Source organism: Anoplophora glabripennis, unplaced genomic scaffold, assembly GCF_000390285.2.
Source record: "Anoplophora glabripennis isolate ALB-LARVAE unplaced genomic scaffold, Agla_2.0 scaffold695, whole genome shotgun sequence".
NCBI classification, from domain to species: domain Eukaryota; kingdom Metazoa; phylum Arthropoda; class Insecta; order Coleoptera; family Cerambycidae; genus Anoplophora; species Anoplophora glabripennis.
The window spans coordinates 60,775-87,890 of NW_019416777.1; the positions used below are offsets into that span (position 1 = coordinate 60,775).

A 27,116-nucleotide genomic window follows, 5' to 3' on the forward strand; every position below is an offset into this window, starting at 1 on the left:
AAAATACTTATGCTGAAATTATTTACGTCCACAGAGATAAAACATTTACAGAACGTGTAATTTAGTATTTTACTGTAATCTTCCTAAATAATGTAACTATCCAAGTGTTAGGCTGCAAGATGAAAACCATATTTCTGTTTAAAAGTGAGCATTGTATTTTAGCAAGGAAACTAACAACAAACCCAAAGCATTATTGTGACAAACATTTATTAATAAAGTGTAAATAATTAGAACATAATTGTAATGAAGTAAAGAGCTGCATACAGTACAGAAATATAAGTGATCAAGAGTTATATTATTCACTTTATAGTGCAGTAAATAAAAGCAACCTAAAAATGACACCACCTTCAGATTTGATATTCAATTATCTAATAGTGTAGTTCTAATTTTGCTAAGTAAAGAATTACAATTAAAAAAGAAGAAATTCCTCACAAATTCTGGAGGGTTGGTTTTGCCATAGCATGGTTTCATGTTCCCTTACATGTTTTTTTTTGTAAAAATTCACAACTAAATGAAAAATTATAACAGAATTTTATCCATACATGAAATTAAGTATATTTTCAGTCGATCGTTTCAGAGATTCATTATTGAAAACGTTTTTCTTTAAATTTGTTTAAGTTAAAGAGCTGCTCGATAGTTAATTAAATTCTTTTAAAAATCAATATATTTTTTATCTATTCCCATTTAGATGACAATAAAGTAAATATAGATTATATTTGTTTTCTACAACTTTTACTGCGTAACAACAGAATAATGTACTACCTTACCGTTACATGTTTGTTATTACATCTTTAAAGTAACGTATCATGTTTACACTGCAATTGAAAAAATTAAAAAAATATTTCTATATCAAAACAAGCCATTAAAAATTTTTCTGGGAGACTTAAGAATAAACTGAATCAAAAGTTTATAATATAGCAGTATAGTAGTAACTGTTTGAATTCACAATATGAAGCAAAAGGGTCATTCTAAAAATCTTTTGTGGAGGAAATATATGAGAGAAATAAAAATTAGTAGGTAATTTGTATGACCTATTGTCTAAAGATCATTGATAACTTAACAATATTCAATTTCTAGCACAGATTATGCTATCATTTTCAATATTTAGATTATCAAGAACCTTAAAAGGATTCTACATTTTTCTGGTCTATTTTTCTTAACTTTCAAGTATAAGTTGCTAAAAGCAAATTGGTTATTTTTAATTCTCGTTTCACAATTTTCATGGTATTTTTTTAAACACCCCGTATATATTTTTAAATTATTTATGGAAGGTAAACAAAAGATACGAAGACATAGAAAATATTTTAGATTTGTAAGTGATATACTAATTTATATGTATACATACAATTTTTAAATTGTGCAGCTTCTTTTAATGTCAAGAATAGAACATTGAATAATAATTTACCCTTTTTGTACGAAATTAAGTAGATGGCATAGATTAATTTGAGATAAACCAAGGTTATCAGGTCCAAAACCAACCACCAGTGCAAGGCTGTCCAGAAATTATGATTTCAGTTTGAACATGATTTTTGTCGTCAGTTGACTTACCTAGCAGAAAATAAGAATTACACCCACTAGAAGTCCCTTACAACCAAAGCTAATGATATTTTTGTCATGCATATTGGTCAAACCATTTCCATTTCTATTAATTTCAAGTGAGGAAAACTTCTCCAAGATCACCACCATATCAGAGTAGAAGATAGTGTGATTTTTAAGGATTTACTCACTATTATTTCTGGCATTTTATTTACCGTACTATTATTCAATCAGAACCTTCGCTAGACGATGAATAAGGCTTGGTAGACTATGCTTTTTGGCATGCTTTACCGCATAAAAGTATTCACCAAACTGCAGTTAGTAGGTACTAAAAACATTTTCCGAAACTTATGTGACTCGTAATAGTTTCTTGGGTTAGTAGTCACATTCGTAAACAACCTTTCACACCAAATATATAATTAGATCAGTTTCATCACGTTTTTCATAGCATACATTTTCTTTCTAGTGCAGGTAATAGTAGCAGAAAACATGAAAAATCATTGGTACAGTCTATTGAACTTGTTTTTCTTCTTTTATATTCCAGTTTTAAGAATTGATATTGGTTCTCCTTACCGAATGATTAATTTTCTTATAAATCTTAATTTGTCTTAATAGTTTATATATAAAATGAGACCCAATGATATATTTTTCTGTCAAACTGCCTTTATACCGAAAATTTCTGAAAATTGGGCATGTATATATGTTTTATATAGAAAGACATATTGCAATAACACATTTCATATATAAAATAAAATAATTGTGTTGTTAATGTTGCTTTTTCATTATTAGTTAAGGAAAATGAAGAAAAGCAAAGCTGTACCACTAACTTTCAGTAACACACCCTCTTCTTAATACCAGTGATTGAATGAGATACAGTACTTACCCTATGTGAAAAATGTCAATATTAAGAAACAGAAAGAAAATGTGAAATATTATATGTGCAAAACTGAACACTAAAATAAAAAAACATTTTTTCTATTTTAATTGTAATTAACAATCAAAAATGATCAACCTAGAAAAATTTGCTTAGTAAATTTGGCAGAAATTTATTAAAAATACATATAATATGCTTAGCGGTGGTGGCTGGTGAAAATTAAAGTAGTCATATTTTGATAATAAAGCATGGGACCTATACTTTTTCATGACAACAAAAATTCGAATGAATTTTCAAAATGATCGAAGAATTAAAATAGGGGTTGCCGAACCCGTGAGCTCAAAAAGGTTTGTGAATATCTTTTTTTCTTAACCAAATGGTAGAAATAAACATACGTTTTTTACACTTCTGACAAAATTAAATTCTTTTGTAGTTATATACAGAGGATTCCGAAATTAATGCAACAAAATTTGATCGCAGATTCTCATGACAAAGAGAGACTGCAAAAATTGCCCATTTTTTCACAATTCGCAGAGAACTAAAGAAAATAGATAAAAATATGTTTTTGGTCTCAAATTACTTGTAAAAAATTAAGATGAGCATAGCTTTTAGTTTTTTGAAAAGTTTCAAAAATCACCCCTATTTAAGGGTTGAAAAGACCCTCAAAATAAAGAATTGAATATTACCAATAAATAAATATAAAAACTATTAGCATGTGAATTTTTCTATCGAATGATTCTTGATACAAAGAAAGATGTATGCTCATGACTGAAATAAGCATGTTGAATTAGAAAATCCACCCATAAGCACGCTCAGGGGGTGGAATCATCCCCAAAAATAGAGAATATCAGAAATAATTGTAAAAATTCCAAAAAAATATATTAAGATAATTCACATGATAATAGTTTTTATATCAATTGGTAATAATCAAATTTTTCATTTTTGGCATTTTTTCAACCCCTAAGTCACCCCTGATTTTTAAAATTTTCCAAATATTAAAAGCTGTGCTCATTTCAGTTTTTTACGACAAGTAATTTCCGACCAAAAACATATGTTCATGTATTTTTCTTAATTCTCTGCGAATTGTGAAAAAACGGGCAAAAATCACAGGTTTTTTGCGGACACTCTATAGGGGACCCGTATTTTTAATTTTTGCAAAGTGGCCCCCTCTTTCGGAGTTACAGCCCCCTGAAATTCGACCCTAAGAATGATTTTTTTTTTTATATCTCAGGACCCTGTTGTATAAGAATCACCAAATTTGGAACACAGGGGTTTTATGACATGCGGAATCTGATGGTGCTAAGCTTTTTGGCGGGGAAACCCTTTAAGACAATTTTTCATGGGCCCCTGTCTTTGGAGCCAAAAAAATTTGGTCGCATACTTAAATTTCTTCAAAATTATTAGTCCACTAGAAAGTCATTAAATTAAAAACTTTTTTTGTCTCTTGACACTTTTTTCGTAAAACGCAATGTTTCCGAGAAAAATGTCAAGATGTGATCGAATGCATATCGTGATTCACCATTTTCCTAAAAAACATTGCGTTTTACAAAAAAATATCATAGACAAAGAAGTTTCTAAATTCAATGGCTTTCTAGCTAACTAATAATTTTTAAGAAATTCAAATTTGCAACCAAATTTTTTTACTTCCAAAGACAAGGGGCCCATGAAAAATTGTCTTAAAGGGTTTCCCCACAAAAAAGCGTAGCACTGTCATATTCCACATGTCATAAAACCCTTGTGTACTAAATTTAGTGATTCTCGTACAACAGGGTTCTGAGATATATCTCAAAAAAGACAGGAGCAGATTTCAGGCACGAAAAAGTATCTTAAAGGAGTTCCCCGCCAAAAAGCGTAGCACCATCAGATTCCACATGTCATAAAACCCCTGTGTACCAAATTTAGTGATTCTCGTACAACAAGGTTCTGAGATATAAAGAAGACTATTTTTAGGGGCTCCAAAAGAGGGGGCCACTTGGCAAAAAGAAAAAATACGGGTCCCCTAAATTTGTCTTGAGAATCTATGACCAAATTTTGTTGCATTAATTTTGGGACACACTGTATATTTAAATTTTAATTTGATACTACATTCTATTTTTCCACCTTCTCAATGGTGCAACTTTATTAAAAATTAAAATTTTGAGAAAAATAAAAAACCGTTATTTATTTATAAATTGATTAAGTATTTTGCAAGTATATGTCAACCCTTTTTTAGGTCCCATAGTCTGTAATCCCCAATTTCATTTTTTATTTTCCAAAGTTTTCCCAAAATCTTTTCGTCATTAACTTTCTCTTTCTCCCTAAATTTCCCTAAAAAAAATTGCAGGGTCCCACGTTTGATTATTAAGACATAACTACCTTAACTTTTACCTGCTTGTGCTTTGTATTCACTGCAAGTATATTCTATTTGATTTTTGAATATTTTGAAAACCGTATACCAACAGTTTAAAACCTGTTCAATTTTGCACTTAAGTTCCCAAAGAGGAAAACCATTCACCAAAACCATTCGGATTAATTAAATGAAAAAAAGCAGACACCAAATCGTATTCAAAGATCTAGCGAAAGCTATGCAGAGGCTTATTCTAAACCTACAATGAGCACATTTTATTCACTTCAAAAAAAATATGCCAACGCAAAAAAAAGAATATGAAGTGAATAGCTGTGCTAAGACATATCTATTACTAAATAAACTAAAAAATTCCCAATATATAAATAAAAATTTTAATGATTACACCAATGATTTTGTACAATGTTTCTTAGTTCTACTTAAAAAAAAAAACTAAATAAAAGTATAACCCATCGCCCTCTATTGACAACATTGACAAACAGAAGTGCTCAACTAAGGACAACTTAGTACGATTATTATAAAATATATAATTAATATATAAACAGTTGCCTTTAGTTCGAATAACAAAATCCTATACCATAGTTTAAACAACAAATACCCAATCCAATCTATTATTAGTCGCAGACATTTTTGTTATAACAAAAGCCTTAAACATAAAAAAGGGATCAGTGTATTAAAAATATATATTAAATTGTATACCATTTAAAAAAATGTTCGTAAACAACAAGATATGTAAAATAGCAACAATTTTGGAATGTTTTCTCATCACATAGTTTTACGATACAGTCTTTATGGCTTCAACTGCCCCGTCTTTCAGGACTGTACACAAAAATAATCGACAAGGCTTTTGTGCACTACCTGACTTTTCAACAAAACAATAGTCCCAGAATTCGTTCCAAATAACTACCCAGCTTATTCAACTCATCCTACAGATGTAAGTACAATATCTTATGGAGTATATATTTGGGAAAATCCCTTAACTTTATAAAAAATGAGCTGCATTGATCACATATAGTTATCCAAACATTAAGTACCTTATAGCACAATAATCACATCATTTCCCATTATTGTCGTTTGCCTGACGTAAACTCAAATATATATACACTTTCCAAATCCATATTTAATTTTCATTATTAAGGCACTATTTTCAGTAAAAAATATGTACAAATATATATAAATAAATTTATATACAATTGAATTCAATTTTAAAGCTTCAAATAGCTTTTATATCTCGATAAATAAAATTAACTAATATCATTTAAAATTCAAGAATGTCGATTAATAACTTTTTCAGTTTAATTAAATAATATGCTTTGTTACTTTTTAAATTTAAATCTAGAGTATTGTAATACGGATTCTGTCGTTATTACAAAGTATCTTATTTTAATGGTTTAGTAGCAACTTTTGTTAAAACTACTAAAGTATTTCCGTTAATGTCCAGTAACTAAATATTAGCAAGTATATTTGCTATTTTGATATAATTATCCAAAAATATTTTGAATTTCAATACTAATTTAAAAAATATATTCTTCTCTAAAGAACAAAACTAAACTTCATAGCTATAAGTACTAAATTTAATAATTAGATAAATTAAATTAAGAAAAAACTATTATGTATTTTCAACTTAATAAATGTAATATTAAAAACTACATTTCAACGTAAAAAAATAACGCAATAATAAGAATTTCTTGCGTTGCGAACTTTGCAACATTTCAAAAAGAAAAATTATATTAAATTACACAGACCAACAGAATTTAACTTTTTTTTGGAAGCAGAAACTTGAATATATATTTCCGAAGGATTTAGGTGCGCTGAATCCGAATCTGGCAGCAGAATTGTTCTATCACGTCAGGTTTTTGAGATATCCTAACCTAAAATTGCAAAAAACACTGTTTTTCGTCATATTTGAGGTTATGTAGTAATGCCATCTATTCTTTTTTAAAAAACTAATACATTGAATCTAGAAGTACAAGGCTCCCTCCTTCGAATGCCGTTGAGTTTGCTCAAATATCTTTTTTTTTCGTTGAGATATCACGTCACAGTTTCTTAATATGCGAAAATCTACTAAGGACCTCTTAGACATCAAGCAGTTGATTGCAATTCAGAAACATCATGCCCATACGGTTTGTGGGTTTGGAGTTGGTGGGCTTGGGGTTTGTAAGCTTGGAGTTTGTAGGTGCGGGTTTTGTGGGATTGGGGTTTGTGGGTTTGAGTTCGTATGTATTAAAGGTTCTGAGTATGAAGTTTCTGAACTGCAATCAACTGTTTGACGTCTAAGGGATCCTTGGTAGATTTTCGCATATTAAGAAACTGATAAACTTAGAAATTTTAACATGTGATTTCTCAACGAAAAAAAAAAAGATTTTGAACAAACTCAACGGCATTCGAAAGAGGGAGCCTTGTACTTTTAAATTATATGTATTTTTTTTAAAAAAGAATAGATGGCATTACTACATAACCTCAAATGACGAAAAACAGTGTTTTTTACACTTTTAGGTTAGGATATCTCAAAAACCTGACATGATAGAGCAATTCTGCCAGATTCGGATTCAGCGCACCAAAATACTTCGGGAATGCATATTAGTGTGTCTGCTTCTTGACCCTTGTTGACCTGTGTTATTAATAGAATTGATGTCAATAAGATCACTAATTTCTGACAACTCAGTAGACAATTACTGAAATAGTTCATTGTACGTACAACGAAAACAAGATGAGAATGGCTGTTCGAGTTAATTGTGCAATTACTAGCAACAAAACGCATCACATCTCCGGATAATATTTCGGATTTTTTAAATATCTGTATTCAGTTGCTTTTACCTCCAGCACATTCTTGGTTTAAAGAGTGTTTTCCTCAATTTTAAGAGAGAGCGTTTGTGTATTTACATGTTAGGATAAAAATGCGGGTAAACAGGCAAAGAACCCGGAGCAGTGTGAAAAGGTCTCTTAGCCGGAGGTGATTGATCACTGAAAGCATCTCCGTAGCTCCTTTTCACTGCTACATGCGGCATAACCGGTATAACCCCAGGAGTTTGCCCCTGAACTAAATGCGGGTAAGTTAAAGTGGGTGGTCTCTGCAAAGCTATAGGCATACGAGGCTGCAACATCATAAACGGATGATGAGGTATCAAATGCGGCATTATGGGCACTGCGGCTTGGGTTTTTAACATGGGCTGGGAGGATATCGTTCCCGATTGACTCCCGTTAGGAGACAAAGAGCCAACGTTTTGATTAAACATTGCAAAGTTGTGCTGAGCAATCTGATTCATTAGAATCATTTCGTTCTGGGCATGCGCTTGATTCTGACGGGCAATTAGATTGTGCTGCGCGATTATCTGTGCTTGTTGTTGAGCAAAAAGAGCTGGGTTGTCCCAGGTAATCTGGGCCTGCTGGCTGGCGGTTACCAAATTCTGGGATATTGAGGTAACAGCAGCAGTGTGTGGGGGAGGTGGTGGCGGTATATTAGTAGGTGGGAGAGGCGCAATTGGAGGTAACATACCGGGGCTGAGTAGAGCTGGTGCGGCTTTAGTTGGTGAGACGGAGGTGGGGATGCCACCGGTCAGTACGAGATTCATGTCTTCCCCGGAACACTGGAACACTTCGATGTACCTCTGCTTCTTTCCGAATATCATGTAACGGTGGTGTTTCTGTTGCGCTGTTATGAATGCCGATTGCTCAGAGTCCATTTGGATAAATGCTTCCCCACTAGGCTGCCCCTGTAAAGATATTTATTTATGCATATGTACAGGGTGTATCCTATAACATCCTCAGAATCGCAAACCTGAGTATACGATTTTTTTAGTCTTAATTTCTGAGAAATTGCAGTAACAATTTTTTTTTCCCAAATAACATGATCTTTCTTATATCTTCGATAAATACAGTGAAATTAAGACACATTTTGGTGGAATCAATGCTCAATTGAAACAAGTTAAGAAAAAATAAATGAAAATATTTTCATCCCTATTTTAGGGGTGGAAATTCTGAAATATAAGTTAGATGCATTTAAAATGCATCTAACTTATATTTCAGAATCATCCCCTATCTCAGAAGTGGCTTTTATTTTCCTCTAGTTCAATGAAAGACATATACATTGAAAAAAAGAAAAAATGTAACAAAAATTTCAATTAAAGTGTTTATCGTCAATGAGCACAAAACCTATCAGCATTTAGTTCATCATCCCCTCTTCTAAGGTAGGAAATGAATCAAGCAAATTGCCATTTCCCTTAAGTAAAGGATAATGAAATATCACCCTGAAATTTGCAGATGATAAGAAAATGGTCTACCATGTTATTTAAGATCAGAGATTTGAAAGACTCATAATATTTCAGATGAATTTTATTATTCAATCCCCCACCCCTCAGTTCTTCCCCTAAATCAGGGGATGATAAAAACAGCTCTTGAAAAAAAGTTTTTTGTTTCAGTGATGCTTTTTATTTGTGTTCAGCGACAACACTTTTATGCATATTTTCTTTCATTTTCATTTTTCCACATCCTCACCCCTCACTTCTACCCCTAAAATAGGGGATGATGACATTCACAATAATTTTCCTTAAATCTGCATCAAATAAGCTTTAATTTAAAAAAAAAATGTAAAACAATTCGTTAATTTTTCTTCAAGATATTTGATTTTGACAAAAAAATTCTAGCAACAGTGGTAGATATGTAGTATCCGGTCACGTCGCAGCGTATCAGTTATATGTTTTTTGTTCTTTCTTTAGCGACGAGATTTTTCCTGTGTCTAGTTGCAGGAATACGGAAACTTTTCAGGTAGATTTGTAATTAAAAATACTACATAGCCTTCATCAATGATTACAAGCCACGTGACCAGTAAAAACCAATTAAGTACCAATTAAATTTTGGTAAAATTAAAAATTATTAAAACAGTAATATCAAGATTACATTAAAACACAAAATTTTGTTTCACCGGTTGATGATTGCTGCAATTTTTCACAAGATTTTATTCAACCAATCAGCGATCGCATTATCTCGAGTGTAGACGCAACAGTTTGTCATTGTTCACTGTAAATGTGTAATTAATATTGATAAGCTAAGATTTAGGAATTTTTAGTTAACAGTACCAGTCGTGCATTGTTGGGTTGCCTGAGCTCAGTGGTCACGTGGCTTGTAAACAATTATGAAGGTTTTGTATATGACATATACGAGGTTAGGCTAAAATTACTATATGTAAAATTAATTTCCGCTGCATTAAAGAAATGACAAACTATCTCAAACAAACAAATAAACTAGGTACTAATTAAAAATCTCTAATGTGTCCCTATATCATTTTCTACATAAAACATAGTTTTTTCTCTTAAAAAATAGTTTTAGGAATCTTCCTAAATCGATGTTCAATTGATACATAAATCTTCTGGTTTAAATATATATATCGGTAAATAAAAAGGCAACTATGGATTATCTTGAACAGTTATAAATTGAGGCACACTGTATATATACTTTAGTATAAAGAAATATATTTATAAAATGACGGAAATTAAAAAACCCACCTGAGCGTTGTACACCATGTGGACACCTTGGAAAACGATATTTTTGGCGTAATCTCCCAAAAAGTCCAGTATGTGTTCAACTTGGGCTTCATAGGGCAGTCCTCTTAACCTAATACAGTCTTTTCGGGTCCCAGAAGTAATAATGTGTTGTGGCAGCAAAGCCAATTGGGGTAGTTGAGGGATTAACGGTGCCGGAGTTTCAAAATTTTTAGGATCTAACGACCTATTCAAGACCTGCAACAGTATATAGAAATCTTTCAATGAAATAGTTTTAGAAATCTTATTCTTATAAATGAAAAGATTATTGAAAAATTGGTAATTTGTGACAAAAATTTGTAAAAGTAATTTTTTTGTTCTTGTGATGAGCTTGTTAATTTTTCATAAATGAAAATACGTTATAGATTATTTTTTAACTGAGCAGATTATTATTATTAATAAGAATGTATAATTGGAATACGGCAAGGAAAAAGAAAACGGTCTTAGTTTTCTGACTAAACCATAATAATTATTATTATCGTTTCTCAAAATGTTAAATTTCTGCTCAAAAATTTATCATTAACAGCAACGATTAATATGATCTATAACATCTATTATTTATGCGTTTCTTAATTAGCGCAGTGTATTACTAAGTTCTAAGGGTAAAATAAATTACTATATTTCTAATCATTTCTTAATATTTCTGTATGTTTGAAAACAAGCTGATTTTTTTACTCCATCCGTGAATACATTGATAAGTTTGAATTTTCATATGATTTTTAAAAGGTAAAATACTTTTATAATATTCGAAATCTTTTCTGAATTTAAAGTAATGCAGACAATATTTTTTCCACTTTTGATATAAGTAGTTCTAAACTTTAAAGAAAATGTACCTATATGGCAGAATATTTAAAAATATCCAACATAAAATGATATTAATCAAACTGCAAAATGGGAACAATAGATTGCATAACTGAGTTAGACTAAGATGGTTTTATAAAGGATGGTGGCAACAATGCTGTACAACATTTTGATTGGTGTCGCAATTTGACGCTGAGTGACAGAAACTAATATTTAAACTCAATATTTTGAATAACTTTTTACAAAAAGCTGTTGACAAATTTTTTTTTGCTGAACATTTTTAGAATAATGTGTTTTTTCTTTCTGTCAAATCATCTTTTAAATCAGTCAAATGTAAAACCTATCAAATTTCCATTTAACGTCCACTGAGCTATTGGGCGGGATTTTCAGCCTTTATTGTGCACATTACAAAGGGACATCTACCTTGCAACTACGCAACCAATAAGTTTCAAATGAAATCAGTTTGTTGCAAACATCAATTTAAACTTTTTTGAGTCACTGAAATGGATATCGTATTATTGTTTTGCCTATCCATAGAATTGATTCTCTTTTCTGAATTTAGCCATGTTAGATTTCCTTCGGTATCTAAAATGAACCTGGCAGCTGATGATTTTTCTCAGATGAAGAACTGATTACAATAGTAAATTATTACTCTGGAAATTTTTAAGAAAACAGTTTCCAGGATGGCATATCGTTCGATCAGGCACACATGAGTTCAATAAATCTATATTGCAATACATAAAAGTGTAAAATAAAAACAAAAATATTCTTTCATAGTTGGATAATTTTTTCAAATTAAATTGGTACACCATTTACAAAATTAAAGAACATTATTTTATTCTTAGAAAATTGTTTATAAAATATAGTTGAAAGTAGTGTAACAGAGTGAGATATTTTATGCAATATTGTCTAAAAAAAAAATGCTGCTACAGCATCTATTATATTATTAATTATTATTATTAGAATAATTATTAAAGACTAACATTAAGTGACTTACCTGCTGAACTTCAGCCGTGGTAGATCTAAACAGTTCAATGTATCTGGAACCAATACATTCCCTGTGTTTGGAGAGAGCTTTAGGAGAGTCAGATTCACTGGCAAAAAGTACAAAGGCATCACCTGTGGCTCTGCCATCAGGCTTCCTCACAAAGAGAACCCCATCGTTCCCATCCAATACAGAACAGGAATTTTCTCCAGATGCAAAGAAATCCAGCTGAAAAACGTTAGTTATAAAAGTAACAAATACGTTACAGAACATAGGACCATATAGAAATTTATATTAATATACATATAGTTCATAAGAACCAAGACAATTTAAAATGCTCAGATTTTAGTTGATGGAAAAATATAAGATTAAAGTATTAGCCAGTCTCTGTATGTTTTAGTATGATCAAATATATCTGTCTGGCCTTTTAAGTAATCTATTATCATAGTGGTTGATTTTATAAACTTAATTTTGCTTAACCAGAAATATGCCACACTAAAAAAAGTAAATAATTGTTCAAAACTACGCTATTTAAAGACCTCTGTCATTTTATCGAAACTAATGATATTTTCTTTCGCAACGACAATTTTTTTACCATGCTTTAAGTGAGCATAGAAATCAACCCTTTAAAAATTATATGACGAGTACCACGTTTCACCATCAATATATGGTCACTTTAATTTTTACTAATTATCACTGCTTCAATATAAGTACAGGTATCTTAAAAGTCAACGTTAGAATTAGTAGATACTTACCGGATACCCTGTATGGACATTTATACTTCCAAAAATTAATTTTTAAATAAATTTTGATGGACACACAAAATTGTTACTTGCAAAATGCGATTAGGAATGATACAGCAAAAAATTGCTGTTAAATTTAAAATAATAAAAACAAAACCAGATTTTACTTGTTTTACCACTTTCTTTCTTCTGATTTTTCTGCACTCTCCCTAACATCAGAGATATTTCGGAGTACTGACTATAGGCATAATTGTCGTAATATCCTTAAATATAGACTATTGCAAATTTGAGTCTTACAACTTGCTTGGAAGTAGAGGTGACTGGGGAAAATTAAAGTAGTTGTATTTTGATGTGATAGAATTGCAAATTTTTGAAATGTTTTCATCACGAAACTTCTCTATGAGGGCTTAGAAATTATTTACTAAAAACTGTATGGGTCCCAAGTTTTATTTTCAAAATATGACAACTTAAATTTCAAGCAGCCGCTACTGCTTAGAAATGATAATAAAAAATGTTGACTATTAAATTATGATAATAGCAAAATCAGATAGATCTAGCTCTATCACTTAGGTACCTTCGATTAGATCTTCTTTAAACCAAGTACAAAGCACTTTTTTCTCCCAAATTATAAAAAATTTCCCTAACAATAGACATTTACTAGAGTTCTAGACCAATGACTACGTGTAATTGTCACAATTTCCCTAAATACCCGCTGTGGCGAATTTAAAAATAATAGACCCTGCACAAACTTTATGGGTTTGAGTTCTCGGTCGATTCATCTGAATTTTTGGTATGTTGTACTTGACATCCTCCTTATCAAAAGTGTTCATAGGCCCAAAATCCGGAAATTAACAGTTTTCGAGATATCGAGGACGCAAAGTCTCAAAAAAAATGGAAACGAGCACTTTTGAAAATTATTATTATCCAATTTTCATTATTTATCGGATTTAGATCCATTTGAGTATTCATAATATATATCTGGAATGGATATCAGTACGACTACACCTCCAGGACAAAATAAGGGTTGAAAAACAAAATATTTATATCAGGTTGTTACGATATTATCCACTTGTTTTTTTTTTTTTATGAATCATTCTATATGGCTAAGAGCATGTGTGAGAAAATCCTTGAGCTATTTCCACCCTAAAACACTCTCCAAATAGGATTAGAAAAATTAAAATATTTATATCTCAGGTTGTTACGAAATTATCCAGCTGGTTTTTTATAAATGATCCTGTACGACTAAGAGTATGTGTAGAAATGTTCCTACGCATGCTCTTAGCCGTATAGATTGATTTGCAAAAAAGAAAACAGGTGGATATTTTCATAACAACCTGAGATATAATAGTTATTTATGGCACTAGTGTGTTACGGTATATATGTCACGCTGGGAAATGTTTAGCTAATTTTCCCAAGTGACTTATATGACATAACGAGTGCCATACAAAATTGTATCCAACAGTTTCATAGAATTTAGTGTTAATAATAAATAAAAGTAACTTAAAATTTCAAGTTGTCTATGTCAGAAAAAGTAATTTAATGAAATGAATGTATTTTTAAATATTACAAAGGATGCGAGTGTCAACCTAAATTGTGTCTGTAAGGGTTTCACAACTTACTAGTGACTTCTAACTTATAACTCACTAGTGAGTTATAGGCCACATTATTCCTTTAAACCCAAGAAATTATATACAAGTGTTGGATAAATATTTTAGTTTTTCTACCACTGTTTCGGGGTGAAAATGACTCGAGGATTTTCCAACACATGCTCTTAGCCATACAGAATTCATGAAAAAAAAAAAGCAGGTTGATAATCTCATAACAACCTGAGATATAAATGTTTTAGTTTTTTTTAGAGATATTTCGAAATGAAAGTGCCTTGAGGATTTCTACACATATGCTCTAGTGGTAGGTATAGAATGATTTATGAAAAAAAAAAAAAAAACGTGTGGATAATCTTGTAATATCCTGAGATATAAATATTTTAGTTTTTCAACTCTTGTACTGATTTCCATTCCAGATACATATTATGAATATCCAAATTGTTCCAAACCCGATAAATAATACAAGAATGGATAATAATAATTTTCAAAAGTGCTCGTTTCCATTTTCAGGTTCATGGAAATACTCCATTTTTTGAGACTTTGCGTCCTAGATTTATCAAAAACTGTTCATTTCCGGACTTTGGGCCTATGAACACTTTTAATCAGGAGGGTGTCAAGTAATATATCAAAAATTCAAATGAATTCACCGGAAACTCAAACCCATAAGGTTTGTGCGGGGTCGTTTATAATTTATTTGGATATTGGCAAGTAAAAGCTATTACACTATTACATATAACCACCTATTTTTAATATTTTCATCAACCAGTGTTTTAATATGAAATACTTTTCTTCTTCCAATTTTTCTCAATTTTCTCTAGAAATAAACAAATTTTGGAGTACTGATTAGGTGCAACTGACTCTAGGTTCCCAATCAACTTACAACACTCTTTGAAGGAAAAAGCTAATAGATTTAAAATAGTAATAGCAAAATTAGAAGGGACTTGTTTTATAACTTACATTCATTTAGATCTTCTTTAACTAAGTACAAAGCACGTCCCTTCTTCCATTTTTTTAAAGTTTCCCTAGCAATAAACAGATTCTAAGCTAATGCAAGAGTAGGTGCAACCACTACGTCCCTAAATAGCATCTTACAAACTTGAAAACAAATTTAAAATTTGCTTTTAAATAACAGTAGCAAGAAAAATGTATTAGATTTAAAAAAAATAATAATAATAGCGAAATTAGATTGCATTCGTTTTACCACTTGTTTTCAGTCAGACCTTTAACATTTTCCCCAGTAATAGACACTATAGACATATTCTAAAGTAATGGCTAGGTGCAACTGTCATCACCTCCCTAAGTACAGACCACCGTGAACTTGAAAATCAACTTACAACTTGCTTCGCCGTACAGTCGTAGGGCAGCCCCCTCATCCTGACGATAACGGCCGCTCCCCTGGATAGAAAGGCCTGCGCCTCGCAGCTGGAACCCCCTGCCACCGAGAGGAAGTCATCTCCCGACGCTCGGTACACCTCGATGTACCTGTTGGTGATGTGGTGCTTGTGCCTCTTGAGGGCCATGTCCCTGTGCTCTTGACTCACGAATCGAACTAAAGCCTCTCCGTTCCGTCTCCCTTGCGCCGAAAGACAAAGAGCTACGCCGCCCCTGGAAAAAATTGGTATAACTAGTTCGTATCCATATCATTTTTTAAATATTTTACAGGTTAAATTAGACCTGACTACAAAATATATACAGGCTACCACAAATATAAGACAATTCAAAAGTCGATACCCATTTAAAATCCGAATAACGCATGTTATATACAGGGTCGGAAAGTCCCCATGGTTCATCGGCCGTTACGTGAGAGCGATAAAGTAAGTCATAGAAATCCGTGCGATAGAGGAAGATGGCTATAATGGAGGCGTCTAATAGTCACCGCTCATTTCGCTCTTCCACAAATAAGAAGTGGATCAATGGTAAATCGTATAACTAGTATAGTTAAATTGAAAGACGCAAACTGATAAAACTAATTATTGGAAAACTAATATGTGTCATCTGTCATAGATGTTTTATTTTAAACAAATGACATGAGCCACCTATGACTGCATTTTTTAATAACATTTGATAAAATGCGGTTTGTCTCTGACCCTTATAAGATTTACCATTGTACAATTTTTTTTCTGTAGTTGATCATTCGTTTTTTTATAATTTATTGTTTGTTAGTTAGTATATGATATGAATAAAGCCGTTATAACAATATTTTAAAAGGATATTTTGACTCGGTGTGATTTAAATAAAATAATAATATATTTTCCTGGTATATATTCATTGCATATTGAAGTCGACATATATCTCGAAAACAAGTAAAAATAGGGAAAAACTTTATATTACAAAAATTACTCAAAATTTAACGATCTTTCAGATGGACTATATTTCCACGTTCCAGGGAACAAAATTTTTTTATTATCGCCACACCATCTTACAGAAGGATTTGAATTAACAATTCTAACTCCGATTTGATGCTATTCGAGGGACCTAACAACCCCAATTTCCGAAACTAAAATAAATTTCTTCATTTCGGAGATATTGGCAGCGGGAGTGTTAAATGGCACATCCTGTATACGTAAACAAATGTTTTCATTGACAAAAAGGAAATAGCATAGGATAAAATATACAGTATATTTAATGCATAAATAAAATTCCTTGGCCCGCGAGACTTCGGATTAAAAAAAAAGATCGAAAATGGTCAATTAGAAGCCGAGATAATGCAATTTTTTTCGTACCTTCGCATTTTGAACCTCCGAATTCAGTCTCGGAGCGAAAGCCCCCTCCGCTCTTTTCGTGTTTTGAGTCACTTTTCGCGCGTGCAAGCGACAGCTTTTCCGCTGATTTATCTATGTTGCCGATAAGTTATGGATATGAAAATTTTTTCCAGCTTAGAACTCGGAAAAACGAAGCCACTGGATCAAAGATTATTGCTAAGTTGTTTATAAATTAACGGTAAATGCCGACAAATTTTGACCGCTTATATCTCGAGAACCAATAAACGGAATTATAATTTTTTTTTTAAAGAAGCGTCTTTCCGAGTACTTTAAAACTATAATTTTTGAAAAAAACTAAATTGAAAATTGATAAATGTAATCTAATTGTTTAAAAATAAAAAGAGTGTTACTTTAAAAATTTACTGTGGCCATCCTAATCAACCGATTTCAATTTTTCTAAAACCATTTGAAAGGTTGAGCGGTTTTTTCTATGTGAAAAAATTCTCAAGTATCTAGATGCTTTATTTGCGGCTGTGCAACAGTTTATTTGAAAATTTTTTCAAAAAATTATTTTGCGAAAACTATAGAACCGATTTTAATGAAATTTGGTGTGTTGTTTTATTATACTCTAAAGTTTTTTTTACCAAAATTAGAATGCTCTCGGAACAACTAAAACATTTTAAAAATATTATCCAAAAAACTTGATTATTTTGCCTTGTTTTCATCAATTATTGCTATTTTGTAACATTGGTAATAAATTTAAACATGTTTAACTTATAGTATATTGTGTAAAATTCAATTCTAAAACTTTTTTCCTCTTTAATATTCTTCCAAAATGCATAGGTTCCAGGATATAAGTAAAAAAACTCAGATAAAATTGGTATTTTTTTAAATTTTTAAAAATTTTTTGCAATTTTGAAAATGTTCCGAACCTCGCCCAGAGCTAGGGATCTACACTTTTATTATGTGAGTTGTACAGAAGGTAATCCAGAAAAAAATTGCTTGCCCCCTCTCACATCCACCTCAAAACAGATCCGCTCTGGTGTATTATGGCCGTGCCCTAAGAAAAGTAATACATATTTGACTGTTTTTTTTTTTGGAAAACGTAATACTACGGAAGTTTAACAATAATCATTTCTGAAACCAAATTGATTACACGTGTCTTTTATTGTTGCACGTTCGATAAGTTATAGTGACAATTTTAATAACATGTATAGAAATACAATGTTGTTATGCACACGTCCACTTTTAAGTTAATAACAAGTTCTAAATATTTAATTAAAAGTTTTTAAACAAATAATATCGTTAACCAACTACCGAAATTCATTTAAAATACAGTAAATTATATTCCTTCAAGTTCCATTTCGCGATCTCTAATCTCGGCCCGTTCAAAATTGGGTCAAACTATGAACTAATTGATAAATGATATTTATCTATAATAACACATTTTGCAATGCACACAATATGTTTCGTTTTAAGTTATAAGTTTGAGAATGGTACTTTTGAAAAATGGTACTAGAAAATAAATATTTTAAAAAGACATAAATAATAAGTAAAAATTTTGCTAACATATGAGAACGTGCAAAACAACACCTAACCAAATCTTCCACTTGCAATTTGTTATATCATTATAATAATTAACAACGAACTCATGTTTTATTATTTTTTGCAAGGCACTATCGTAGGTATTATTAAATATTAGTGGTCGTTACGTGTATTTCTTTAATTTTGCATGTAAAATTTCTTTCTTAATACTTAAAATAAGTTGGAATTTGTATAACACGTACGATAATACTAATAGTCACTATTAATCAGCAACAATTATAACATTTTATGTCACTTTATTCGATAATTTTATCATAATTAGTTGTACTAATCAGTTCTAGGTCCTATCTTAAAATAACGCTTAATTCATTTAATTCAACGCAGAAAAATTATATTAATATTAGGAGACAAAACATATTTAAAAAAGGAACTTCGGATTTTGTGAAATGTCAGGTTGGAATTTCATAAATAGTACGTTATGAAATGTCTGTTGTAAGCACCAGAAAAAACAAAAACAATTTCCTATATATGTTTATACAAAGTCTGTCTGCAAGTATTTTTAATTTTGATAAAAAATAATACATACGTACGGTCAGTGTAGTATAAATTATTATTGTATGAGAAACAATTTTTTATCGAAAGCCACGAATACTTGCTGTAATAAGGAAATCAAAGAAAGCAACGAATAGAGATTATCTAAATACTTGGATATTGTAAATATTGACATTGACAGATTATGAAGTAATTCTAAAATACACAATTGAAATTATCACCAAATATAGATTTCTTTTAACTATATTTTATTTGCAAACATTTAAAAATATGTAATTCAAAATTTTGTAGGGGTTGTTTAAAGTAAACTTATTAAAATGTTTCTAGAATAATGGAATATTGGTTTACAATAAAGTTTGTTTCGTATTTTAACACTTTTCTAATTTATCCAGTAATTTTTATGGATAAATTATATGGATGGAATGCCTTAACAGATCTAAAGAATCTCAATATCCGTATTCGTAAGAAATGATTCGATATAAATATTAAATGATTTAATATGATATTACTTATTCAGAAAAAATACATACTTTGTGTTGGCAACAGTTATGGTATACAAATTGAAAATGTATATTCTACTCCAATGTACAGGAAGATTTCATAAATAATGGTACACATCTTAAGGAAAGATTTCTGATGTCAAATTATGATAATTGAACTGAGTATATCTCATTCGAATATTGCTGTTTTTCGTTCTACACGGTCTTAAAGTCAAAAAAATATTTTCGATTTTTTGTAATAGGTAGGTACTTTTGAGTATTTTGTAACGAACCTAATTAATTTAGTCAGATCTGATGAACCTTTTTCTATGAACCTAATGTATTTAATGTGGATCTAAGTATCCAGTGAACAGTTTGTCTGTCACAAATCGACTATAAAAACCGGGCTCCGATCACGAAAAGACAGCGCTCAACCCCGCTCCATCCGAAATCATTTATTCTGTCAAGGATATTGGCTCGCGAAAAGACAGTGTTGATTGACATATCCTCAGCACGAAGTAAGTCCTTTTCCCCTTGGTACCGACCTATCTTTGCCCCTGAAGATCCCAAAGTCGGCTTATTCCTCTCGGAGCACTTAGGAGCTACCGTTACCATCCCGTCTGGGAACAATGCGTCGGCTTATGCCGCCTGTTTTTGGAACAGGTTGCTTTCCATGATGCTCCGAGGGTCTGTTTATTCCTTTCGTAGTTCCTTACTCACACCTACCTACTGAACCTGAATTAAAAAGGATTCTATATTTTCTGGAATACCAATTACGAGATTTCCCGAATATTTGTCGATTGATTTGTTTTAGTGGTTATTGTATATATCAAAAAGTAGTTTTCTTCGAGACCCCTATCTTACACATAGAAAGGTCATCACAATCTCTGGATGTATTATTTTCAAAATCCGCACACCCATGGTTTTTAAAATGACAATTACGAATTTTATGAATAATATCAAAGGGCAACATGAAACTTTATTCAGTCTTAGGTTTAATTTAAATAAGAGGTTGACAAAACGCACTGAAGTTAATTGTGATTATTTTGAGAAGGTTTTATAGTTGGTAATTTTTCCTTTTCCTTTTCCTTTCTCTTTCTTATTGTGTTTATATCAATACATGTGTCTTCATTTTTCACAGCCTACTTCGATAAAAATCGTTGTTTAATTTAATTTTGGCCTATAGTTTTTAAAATATTAATATTGAATAATTCCAAAAAGGTTGAGTTTGGCGAGTTTTACCAAATATTGTTTTCATTTAAAATTGAACTCGATTTAATAATATTTTATTCGAAATTCAGATTTTCGAAGGGTAAAAAAATACACATTTTTATTATGACATGAGAGTGCAACTAGCGCCCCCTAGAAGTGACTGTAACATAGATATTCGTAATTGCCACCTGAAAAATCACGGATTTTAAAAACCACGCGCAAATTCTCAAGGCAGTCTGTACAGTGATACTCCAAGTATTACAGAAAATTGAAAATATGTAGAAAGAAAACGAGAAATATTTGAAAAGGTATATTCAGATGTGTACCACTATTTTGAATCATTCAGTATACACAAAAGTAGGGACTTTTTCATGGCATGGTTGGTAATAAAATGACAATTTTCTTATCTAGAAATGAACATGAAAATCTAAAATATATTGTTTTCAAAATAAAACATTAAATTAACACAATTTTCACGAACCTATCAATTAATTTATTCTCAATACTGCATATCCAAAAAATATGGAAAAAACAAAAGTAAAAGTACATTCGGTACACAGAAAAATGCTGCTTTATGTTTTATTTGTGACAATATCAACAACTGCACTTCGATATAGTTTTCAAATTTTGTTTATCTAAAAAAAACATTCTATTAATCTATTTACTCTGATCATTTAAGATCAATCAGAATAGTAATTAACAGTGGCGGCTTTCGACTTCCATACCAGCGAGGACGGAAAAAATTAGGTACAAAGTATGGAAAGAAAAGTCAAATATAATTAGATAGTTATTTTAAGTACTATTGAAACATAGTAAAAATCCACTCTTCTGCTTTTGTCCGAAATAAACTTTTCAATTACTTTTTCATTAAAGTTTGGTATTTCCGCGAGTATTTCCCGCACCATTGATTTGTCAATAGATAACATTTCAAGTGCTGTTAGTCTGTCCTTATAATCTAATTTACACTTTTACAATATTTTCAAAAACACAAGAAACACTACGTAGGTAACAAAATCATACACCACACGTAAACAAATTGCGTTAAAAGAAAAAACAAAACGGTGAATAATACTATTTGGTTACGGGTAGACTAAAAAGAGCTTAAACTGCATAACAAATATGCGCTACGTCCATCCCGTCTTTCACTGCTGCACGACAGTAACCATGGCCACCGCTGTAAACACTTTACAGATTTAGGAATGTTGTGAGATGAGTTAAATGTATTTATTTAATAAGGATAATCTATTTAATTATCTAGATAATAACATTGTAAATAAACTAAATTTTAAATTATTTTTTTTACTATGATAATTTCTAGGGGGGCAGTACCCCAGAGCCCCTCGCACCAGCCGCCACTGGTTATTACTTATGCAGTTTTGTTGATTTGGAGGTTCGATTATGTATGAATGCATTGAAATTTGTTTACCTCTTGTAATAATCAAGATGGAGGGTATTCTAATAATAGTTAATATTTATCTGAACATCGTCACCTATATCACTTGAATCACAATCTACAAGGTCATTAATACTATAGAGAACATCTGACAGATTCTTGATTTTGAACTATTATTTTAGCTAAAAGTTCTAAAATAATAAAAATATAAAACAGATTAAACAGAACTCACTTTGCAACATTTAAGCCCCTGAAAAACTTCGCTATGTCCTGGTCGCTGCTTTGCCAAGGTAGTCCTCTAGCTCTCACCACACAATTGCCATCTATTTCATCGTCTTTCGAACTGAAAAAAATTAACGTTAAAAACGTCGTTTAAATTAATTGCAATAAGTTACACACTTTGGTCATTTAGAAAATACTAGCGAACTGATGATAGAACATGTATCACGCATTTCATTTTTTAAGATAGACCACTTACTACTTTAATATGCATAAAGAGAACCCGACACATTTTAAGTTGAACAGAAGCTATGCGAATACATAATTGCAAATATATAAAAGTGAGTAATAAGCTTGGGCAACTTCATTAAGGTGATAAGAACATCGTTAAATTTAACGATTACAGTAGTAGCGAATGAATAGAAGCACAAAGGGACAGTGTCTATTTAAAATATTTAGTAATTTACGGGAATTACTGGGGAATAAAATTTCTGAAAGAAAAAAGAATAAGCTTTTCGTACTTTAGACTTGATAAAAAATAAATGAATTCACAGAAATATTGACGTGGTAGTTTTGTAACTTTTTACGATAATAATTCACTTATTTTCAAGTAGGCAGAGACACACCTGTTTGAATTTGCGCAAATCTGTTGTCATCTTATCAGGCTCCGGAGATTGCCTTAAAAGACTCGAGGTACTGATGTGTTTGTTACAGGATGTGTTACAATTTAGTACAATATCGATAATGTACCGACAAATAAGATAGTAAGTAGTAAATAAAATGGCAAATGATTTTCTTCATTAAAACAACAAACTAATTTTTGCAATGAAATAGTAAATATAAAACAACCCAAAGTGATAATATTATCAAGCTAATTTAAATAATTTCAAAAATGTATCTAAAAGTCCTATCAAATAAGGTCAAACAATGTTCTTCGGTACCAATATTTGAATGCGCGACATAAACATTGGTCTGTAGACCCTATACAGGGTGTCTCATAATTAACTGCCAACCCTGAACAGGCCGATTCTATGATCAAAACTAAGTAAAAAAGTTCATATGAACATGGGTCCGGAAATGCTTCCTAAGGGCACAGGGACCCATTGAAGAGGGAGGAATGGAAATCATTTTTTTGCAATATCTCTCAATCGCGTTGTGATAAATGAATGAAATTTGGTATACACAGCTAAATTTTGATGAGCAATTTGATGGACTAATCCATTTATTTCCACAAGGTCCATTGGGGTGGGTACGGGGGGGCCCTTGGTACTTTGCGTGTGTAACTTTTTCATCTTTGACTTTTTAACAAATTGGACAGCAAATTCCGTTTTCCCGAACTGTTTTACGTTAAAAAGGTACTCTTGTTTCAAATCGTTATCTTTAACGGTTTCTGAGAAAATCGCTCTTGAATTAATCCCACTTTGGTCAATTTCATAGTAATTTAAACAAAATTATCAAGGTATTCTTATGTCAAAGTATTGTCAACCCGATTGCCAATTTAATAGTTCTAAGCGAAAAAAATGGAAGAGTTTACGGGACAAGAGTTAGTTGATATGATATTTATTTATGGCTTTTGCGATGGTAATGCTGCAGCGGCAGAACGCGAGTACGGGAGAAGGTTTCCAAACCGAAGGCTGCCATCAAGGAGGACATTCCCTACGGTATTCCGCAACTTAGCTGCAACCGCCACTTTTCGAAAGGCACCGGGTCAAGGACGTCCCAGGATTAATAGGGAAGCGGAGGTCCTTGACGCTATTGAACAAGATCCTACGACTAGCATACGGAACATTTCAAGGCAAATAAATGTTCCTCGGCCAACGGTACTACATATCTTAAAGATTTCCTTAACAGAATTGATTAGATGTGCTACTAACATTTCAGGTTGGAAGAATATTAAAGCGACAAGGTCTACATGCCTATCACTATCGACGTGTACATGGCTTGATACCAGAAGATTTTGCGCCACGTATGCAATTTTGTCGCTGGATTTTGTCGCTGGACAACGAGCAAGCTTCCAAAATTTTGTGGTGTGACGAAGCTACTTTTACCCGAAATGGAAAATTAAATTTTCATAATTCTCATTATTGGGAAGAAGAGAACCCACATGTTGTTCGGAGAACAAACTTCCAGCAACGGTTTTCCATAAATTTATGGGCGGGAATAATTCACGACACTCTGATTGGACCTATTGAAATTCCACAACGTCTCAATTCAAATCTTTATTTAAACTTACTTCAAGAAAATCTTCCCCAAATTCTCGATGATCTGCCTCTAAATTTACGACGTAACATGTTTTTTCAACACGATGGAGCCCCGGCACATAGTGGTCGCAATGTTCTAAATTTCCTAAACGAAAATTTCGCTGGACGGTGGATAGGGAGGCACGGACCGGTAGCTTGGCCGCCGCGTTCTCCCGACCTAACCCCGCTGGACTTCTTTTTCTGGGGATATCTAAATCAAAAAGTTTACGCCACCGAAGTCGATACCCGTGAGGAATTGCTGCAGCGTATCAATGATGCAGCCAATGAAATTCGTCAAAACCGTTTTAGCATCTTAATAGCTTCGAGAAGTGTTACACGTAGGGCAAGACTTTGTATCAGAGAAGGTGGAGGGTTTTTTGAACAGTTTTTAAAATAGCTTGTTGTCTGTTATCAAAATTAAGTTTCCATCTTATGATCCCTTCGAAAAGTGACGGTTGCAGCTAAATTGCGGAATACAGTGAGGAATGTCCTCCTTGATGTCAGCCTTCTGTTTGGAAACCTTCTGCCGTACTCGCGTTCTGCCGCGCAGCATTACCATCGCAAAAGCCATAAACAAATCATCATATCATAATTGTTCTACATCAATAATGTGTATTACTGATTACGTATTAAATTATTATTATTTTTTTTTGTTTAAATTACTATGAAATTGACCAAAGTGGGATTAATTCAAGAGCGATTTTCTCAGAAACCGTTAAAGATAACGATTTGAAACAAGAGTACCTTTTTAACGTAAAACAGTTCGGGAAAACGGAATTTGCTGTCCAATTTGTTAAAAAGTCAAAGATGAAAAAGTTACACACGCAAAGTACCAAGGGCCCCCCCGTACCCACCCCAATGGACCTTGTGGAAATAAATGGATTAGTCCATCAAATTGCTCATCAAAATTTAGCTGTGTATACCAAATTTCATTCATTTATCACAACGCGATTGAGAGATATTGCAAAAAAATGATTTCCATTCCTCCCTGTGCCCTTAGGAAGCATTTCCGGACCCATGTTCATATGAACTTTTTTACTTAGTTTTGAACATAGAATCGGCGTGTTCAGGGTTGGCAACTAATTATGAGACACCCTGTATACAAGATTCTCCGTTATTGATATTATAGGAAACAACGATTCTATGGGCTACATACCTCACTAGCATTGAATTATACCAGCAATATCTAGTAAATACATATCTAGTAATTAATTCTATTACAAAAATTAAAAATAATATATCGAAATATAAAGCCCAAAAGCTTTTACTTGACGTACTGATGTTGTTAAATAATGTAATCTTTCAAGGAAGAAAATCTTGTAACAAGAAATCGTAGAAAATGAAAATATACAGCAAGTTGATGTCTTTCAGTACTTAGAAGTAGAGGTAGAAAATAACGGAAAACAAGATGCGGAAATAAATAGGCGAATAAGTAAGACAATAAAATTATATATACAATGAGTACGAAGTTTATAGGGAAAAAGAAATCCCGCAGAAAACAAAATTAAATGTTTTTAAATCAATATATCGTCGAATCCTGACATTTGGCTGCGAATCATGGGTTCTATCGAGAAGACAAAAAAGCAAGATACAAGCAATAGAAATGAAATACTTCTCGAAATACTTACAAAGAATAAAGGGGATAACAAGGGAAGACAGAATAAGACATTAGAAGACCGGTCAAAAAAATATGGCAAGCAAAGACACATCAGAAAAGAGGAAGAGGACGACCGAGAACAACATGGGATCAAGTAATTGGAGAAATATTAAAGTAAAGAAAAAATAAATGGACAGAAGCAAAGGAACTGGCAAAAAACAGGCAGGAATGGAGACAATTTTTGTATTGTTAAGTAAAATTACCACCTACACCATAATGTAGTAATAGTATATTGTGCAATAAGTGCAATTGTCTATTGCCCACGAGAGCGGAGTTCCGCTCAAAGACAACCGCACGAATTGCACATACGAATGCAATTAAATCTCAGAGTTTAGGGGCAAAGCCCAGGTGGGGTCCACATATTTTTATTCAGTTTAACTTGACATAAATAACTGTCATTTAAATGTCACTTTTTAAAAATAATTTTTTCGAGTGTATAGGTATTTAAATTTTGCGTGTTTTATTGGCAATTCGCGTGCGACAAGTAAGATTACCGCAAGCAAATAAATAGAGTGGGCAAACAGCTAGTTACCGACCTAAAAAACATGCGAAAAGATAGGACTTATCCGTCATGAGTAATACGGTTTTCGACTTACATATCTCCATATAGACCAGGCAAGTTAGACAAGAAATCAGAAATTTTTTTCTGATGAACCGATCGAGTTGCGGTTTTCGGCATTGTCTTCGGAGAAA

General features: G+C 31.9%; 1 protein-coding gene across 2 annotated transcripts in view; it reads right to left on the minus strand.

The window, feature by feature from the left end:
- The window catches only part of LOC108913484 (RNA-binding protein fusilli), a 150,659-nt gene that overhangs the window by 9,335 nt on the left and 114,208 nt on the right, over positions 1-27,116 (minus strand). Inside the window, exons 6-10 of one of the 2 annotated variants that reach the window (XM_018719038.2) lie at positions 22,540-22,650; positions 15,759-16,029; positions 12,090-12,305; positions 10,256-10,489; positions 8,251-8,467 (exon numbers count right to left, since the gene is read on the minus strand). In XM_018719038.2, the coding sequence (XP_018574554.1) occupies positions 8,251-8,467; positions 10,256-10,489; positions 12,090-12,305; positions 15,759-16,029; positions 22,540-22,650 (1,049 nt within the window). Of the gene's footprint in view, positions 1-7,314; positions 8,468-10,255; positions 10,490-12,089; positions 12,306-15,758; positions 16,030-22,539; positions 22,651-27,116 lie in introns of those variants that run through there. The other variant, XM_018719037.1, reaches the window with a different exon arrangement.